Source organism: Lolium rigidum, chromosome 2 (assembly GCF_022539505.1).
Source record: "Lolium rigidum isolate FL_2022 chromosome 2, APGP_CSIRO_Lrig_0.1, whole genome shotgun sequence".
NCBI lineage: Eukaryota > Viridiplantae > Streptophyta > Magnoliopsida > Poales > Poaceae > Lolium > Lolium rigidum.
The window spans coordinates 264,977,951-264,983,766 of record NC_061509.1 but is presented as its reverse complement, the minus strand read 5'-3'; the positions used below and the strand labels follow the sequence as shown (position 1 = coordinate 264,983,766).

Genomic DNA, 5,816 nt, shown 5'->3' with positions numbered 1-5,816 from the left:
AACCCAGGGTTCATTTCGTATATTCTGCAGCGTGGATTGCCCATCTTATGGGCATTCATCATGTCCCTTCTCACACGATCCAGCGGTCCAGTTTCTGTTGGTCTATTACTAGATATGTTCTCATCATTGGGCACCTTTACAAGTGTATAAGAACACGACTCACCTAGCTCCTCCAAAAGTATAATGCCCTCCAAACTTCTCAAACTTGTCTCCTCACCAGTCACAGCAAGGATATAAGTATATAACTGTTGTCTCAGTTAATAAACAACCACTTCCCATAGCGAAGCCAACAACTCAGTTTGCTCAAAACCTTGCCTACTAAGCAATGAAGCTCATTGTGCTATTACTGGTCTAATCTGCAGATCTATTTTTGACATGTCAGCTGAAATGTTCTTTAACATGTGTCTTGGCTCACAGGTTGCTACATTTCAAAGTTACACATTGCATCTGGTATCTATCTTGCTAGCACGTATGATCAAGTGGTCCATTTCTTCGTCCATAACTATCTGGTCTCTTGCTATCATCTCAGCAATATCAGTTGCCACAGTGTCAGCTTTAATATACGTTCGGAGCACGGACTTGTACAAGGGCAAGCTTGTCAAGTTAAACTTTTGAAGAACCTTAATGTATCTGTTTGCATCGTCTGCATTTCCTTGCTCCTCGAAGAATGCTGCGATGGCCTCAACTAGTTTGAGTGGAGGTCTCCAACGACAGCTCTTCATTGAAGATAAAGCTTTCTTCATGGCATTGACAGCTTTGTCCATCTGGTTACTCTCAACAAATCCCTCCAGCAGTATCTCCCACGTCTTGTAGTTTGGGTGTCCGCCTTTCTCTAGCACATGGAGATGGAGCTTCTCAGCCTTTTCAATCCAGCCATTCCTCACATAAGCGCCTAGAAGAACATTTGAAACCCGCACATCATACTTCCAGCACTCCAATTCCCAGCTTCCAAACATCCACTCAGCCTGGTCAATATCACCAACTCTTATCAAAGATATAATAGCACTCATGTAGTTTGCAGCAGGGATTCTTCCAGGGACACATTTACTAGCCTCCCACAGTCTCGTAACCCCGTCGCTATCATTGAGACCCGCATAACATGTCATTACAAAAAAATATCCTAAGCGTTGTGTTCTTGATAATTTTGTTTCGGCCGTCCTGAGGCAAGCCAGGGCTTTACTATTCAGTCCATGCTTCCTGAAGATGTTGGCCAATGTACAGTATGCGCTCCAACCAACCTCAACCATACCATCATTAACCATCTCGTTGAACGCTGATTGTACAGAGGCAACACCAGATACAGAACATGCGTTCATCCAAAGGTTATATGAGAGAGCATTTCTGGGGATATTGTTCCGTTTCATCAGATTGATCACACTATGTACCTTCTCATACTGGCATGTTGCAACATAAAGCTTCAGCATTTCATTGAACGAGTGAGGATCAACTGGCAGCCCAACGCTCTGCAGACTAGCCATAAGGTTCTCAGCTTTCTGAACATTTCTTTCAGCAACATAGCAATGGAGGAGAGGGAATGACGCAGCTTCCCTAGAAGCAGGTTTCTGTAGTTGGTTGTAGTATTCCTCAGCTTGTGAAGTACCGTGTACTTTCCCAATCAAGTCCAGTCTAGCTGCATGATCCGATGGTGATAGTTTAATATCTTTGCGTGAGTCCATCCATGATAAAATCTGCAGGACAACAGATTTGTTATCTTAGGTTATGTGAGTTACATTTTTGAACTCCAGCATGCATATAAGAGATTAAAACATCATGGACAGGCGCTTTGTTTCAAATATTATGAAGAATTTGAAAATTGATCAGTTCTTCCTCTGCAAACATTATAAAGGCTCTGAAATTTCTACAGAGTTGGGATTTTTCAGTTCTTCTTCACAATAATTTCAGAAAATCTGTACTTCCTGCCAAGCAATAACAACAAGGAAACAAAGGTGAAATCTAAAGCGTGGACCTAGAGAATGGATTTCATTGAGCTCGTCCTCCTCATCCTCTTATTATTAGATTGTCAGCTCGAATGTAATTTTCAAGTTTCGACTCTAGCATATAAGATATTAAAAAATCATGAACAGCCAACCATCCATAGTGTCCTATTCCCAACTTGAGAGTTTTGACAGAAAAAAATTGAAGAGTATAAACTGATCATTTCTTTGTTTGCAAACACGCATTACAAAAGGGTCTGCATTTTTTACAGAGTTGGGATTAATCGGTTCTTCCTTTACATTAAACCTCTCAATACTTGCAGCGGAGGGTGAAAAAATAAGATGTAAAATGTCGACAGAGGAATGGCGTAATGTATTTGCTCGTCCTACTGTTATTGAAAAATTGGCAACTGAACAGGGGAATATCCCAAACTAAAACCAAGTCCAGACCACGGAGGGAGAGCAGCTGACCTCGAGCGCGTGATTGTAGCGGCGCGCGCGCCGGAGCTGGGAGACGGCGCGATGGAGGTCCGCCCGCGAGACGCGGCCGCGCATCTGGGCCCATCCCTCGATGGCGGCGGCGACCGAGCCCATCGAGTGGAGACGGAGGAGGCGCCGGGAGAGGAGGTCGCCCTCGCGCTCGGGGTCGCGCTGGCGGGCGGTTGCCGGAGCGTCGAAGGAGGGGGAGGGGCTGGAGGAGAGGGAGAGGGCTTTACGGTTCGGGCTCGACGCGAGGAGGCGGAGGAGGCGCCGCCGGGCGAGGGCGGCGGCGGCCATGGCCATGGGCCTGCTCGTATGTGTCGACGGACTTCTTGAATACGTTTTGCCACGCTTGAGCGACCGTTTGCGTCCGCTTTGACCGAAAATGCGTCTGATACCCTCTCCAGTGGCGCGACGCAAAGTGACCGGTGCGCCCCAGAGACGCAAATCTATCGCATATTGCGGCAGGTTTGCGTCTCTGCGGACGCTGCGCGGACGCGGAAAGTGTCCGTTCGCGTCTTCACCAGGCCCACCTGCCAGCGAGTCTGCATCGAGGGCACCGCTTCGGCGGTCAACGCTTTCGCGTCTGCGCCGCAGCCTTCACCATCAATGGCGCGACTGTCTGTTCTGCGCGCACACTGGCAGGCGGCGGCTGGGCTTCTGCGCCGCCTTCAATGGCATTGTATCCCGCGCGCGGCCGCCCTTAAAAGTCCACCGGCCGCGTTCGTCCTTCGCCCACACTTCCACTCGCAACACCACCGCCGCAGCGCCATGGGGAGGAAGAACGATTTCAAGGCTTCCGGCAGCGGCAGCAAGAGGGTGCCGCTCCCCGTCACGGTGGGGAGGCTCATGCTCGGCAAATGGGTGACGTGCAACGACGCCTGGTTCGGCGTGCAACTCCTTGGCGGCTGGCGCCGCCGGGTGCCCATCCCTCCTGTCCCTGTGCGCGAGCCAGATCGGAGCGCGGAGATCCGGCGACGGAGGCGGTACCTGCCGCCGTACCTCCGCGGCGATCCGGCGTACGCCATCGACTCGCCCAGTTGGCGTACCTATCTGTCGACGGAGACGGATAGGAGAAGGAGGGCAGGCTTCATAGGCGACAGGGATTTTCCCTTCGCGTCTACACCGCCGGCTCGTCCACGAAGACAGGAGGCGGTGACGGGTCGTCAGCAGGCGCCGACGCGTCGTCAGCAGGCGCAGTACATCGACGACGACGACCGCGACGAGGAGGACGACGACGCCTACGCTGCCTACGATGACGACAACGACTACATCGACGCCTACGCTGCCTACCACAATGAGGAGGTGAAGGACGACAGCGACGACTACGTCGCGGCCGTCTTCCACGAATGGCAGCAGGCCATGTGGAGGGCCGCAACTTCGACTTCCCGGAGAACATGACGGACGAGGAGATGGCGAAGGTCGGCGCCCTGGTCTCCGAGTACGACACGCTTGTGCAGCCACCGCTGCCGCGCTACGCCACCGGCGTGATGCCGTCGGGCCTATCGGAGGATGAAGCGCTTCGACTGGCGCTACAGGACTCGGTGGCGCCTCCTCCACCACCGCCACAGCCGCAGCCTCCTCCACCTCCAGCACCGGCGGCGTTCCCGGCGTACGCTCCCCCGGATGGCTACTGGCCGTGGACGATACCGGAGCTCATTGTGCTCGACAGCGACGAGGAGCAACAGTAGGCGTTTAGGATTTTTTAATGTTTTAACTATGTAAATTATGTTTCATGTTAAAAAAAATGATTCGGCCAAAAAATGCGTCGCGCCGCTGGAGCCACCTCCGATGCAAACGGACGCGCGGTCGATTTCGACCATTTTGGCCGACGCAAACGGACGCGCGCGGACGCTAAAATGCGTCGTGCCGCTGGAGATGCCCTAAGCCGTTATACATGAAAATTGAGCTGTGTACCATGGGCAAGTTTGGTTGGTGCCTAAACATGCCCTCCTAAAATTTTAGCAACCTAATCATATATTGGCTTTTTTGGTTGGTAACTAAAATTTTGGTTGGGAATTAACCCGTGATTAAATTGTTAGGAGGGCAATGGCACCCCAGCCTAACAAAGTTCAAATCTCATATTTGGCACATTGGTGTCTCACTAAAAAAAGAACATTCTTTACTGAGAGGCGACATTCTCATCGACAGCGAGGGCGCCCGTGGTAACTTCGTCAATCTCAAGACCCGTCAATTTAGTTTCTTGGACTCAGTCTCTCGAATGTGATCATATGAGTCGGGTGTGCATGCATGCGTTAATAGGAGTAAGTTTATGTGCGTATGTTTGAGCATCTGCGTCTGTACTGGATTTCGTGGAAAAAAAACTAAAATTTTAGGTGAAGATAAAAATTTGCCTAACTCAATTCTTTCACAGTTTTTTTTTTTCAAAATTTTGGCCATGCCAAGGAATCCTTACCCAATAATTTGGCTAGCCAAGGTTTAGCAAAAATGGGTAGGGCATGAGTTGGCATGAACTAAACATACACTATATCTCGAATCTCGATTCCCAATCATAAAACCCACTTTAAATCAGCATTAGCCCAAAAAAATATTTGAGTACAAGCTTTGGCCTGAAATTTTGGCTCCCTGGGGAGCAGTTATACATTTTTAGTTGCACCCTCACGACTGCATTTCCATCTATTTGATGCCATATTTATACTCCCTCCGCCGATTAATTGGTATCGGAAGTTTTGTCCAAATTTAGATGCACTTGTGCGCTAAATAGCGTGTAGATACATTTGAATTTTAATAAAAATATTTAACATCAAAAAATGGACAGAGGTACTGCAATTAATGGAGTATGCTGAATTGATTTCAGGAAGTAGAAGTTAGTGGCGCGTGGTCTGAGTTTACCTTGCAGTCTATTTTTTGATGTTAAATATTTTTTATAAAAATGTAAATGTATCTAGATTCAAAATTCAGCATGCATCAGAGATTGGATTATTTCCGGTCTAGATTTCTTTTGGTAGGGAGATAGTGAGAAGAAAAAATACCGGTTAACTAAATGGAGTGTCGTTTGCCGTCCAAGAGATCAAGGTGGACTTGGTGTCCATGATCTAGAGGTTAAAAACAAGGCCCTACTAGGAAAATGGTTGGCTAGGTTGTTAACTGAGGATGGTGTATGGAAAAAAAATTGTTGCGAAGAAAATACATAGACTCAAAAGCGGTGTCGCGGGTATTTTGGAAACCTGGGGACTCTCACTTTTGGGCTGGAGTCATGGTGACTAAAAAACACTTTTTCCCACATGGGTTTTTCTCCATCAGGGATGGATCAGAGATAAGGTTCTGGGAGGACAAATGGTTGGGAACTACCACTCTCCGAGAATAATATCCAGCTTTATATAATATTATATATTATATGTTATAAAGGAGATACCTTACTTCAGGTGATGGAAACATCTC

At 48.5% G+C, this 5,816-nt stretch overlaps 1 protein-coding gene across 1 annotated transcript; it reads right to left on the bottom strand.

Moving 5' to 3' along the window:
• Positions 1-424: 424 nt before the first annotated feature.
• LOC124688708 (pentatricopeptide repeat-containing protein At5g27460-like) lies at positions 425-2,711 on the bottom strand. Its single transcript, XM_047222344.1, has 2 exons — positions 2,406-2,711; positions 425-1,688 (listed from the first exon to the last, which is right to left on the bottom strand). The coding sequence occupies exons 1-2, from the start codon at positions 2,709-2,711 to the stop codon at positions 435-437; spliced, it is 1,560 nt and encodes a 519-aa protein (XP_047078300.1). The 3' UTR covers positions 425-434.
• Between the last annotated feature and the right edge of the window lie 3,105 nt (positions 2,712-5,816).

What these genes read in the sequence shown, in the direction of transcription:
- LOC124688708 (XM_047222344.1), bottom strand. Translation starts at nt 2,711, where the DNA reads ATGGCCGCCGCCGCCCTCGCCCGGCGGCGCCTCCTCCGCCTCCTCGCG. An exon ending in GCTACAATCACGCGCTCGAG is followed by an intron (nt 1,689 to 2,405) that starts GTCAGCTGCTCT and finishes GTTGTCCTGCAG; the next exon opens with ATTTTATCATGGATGGACTC.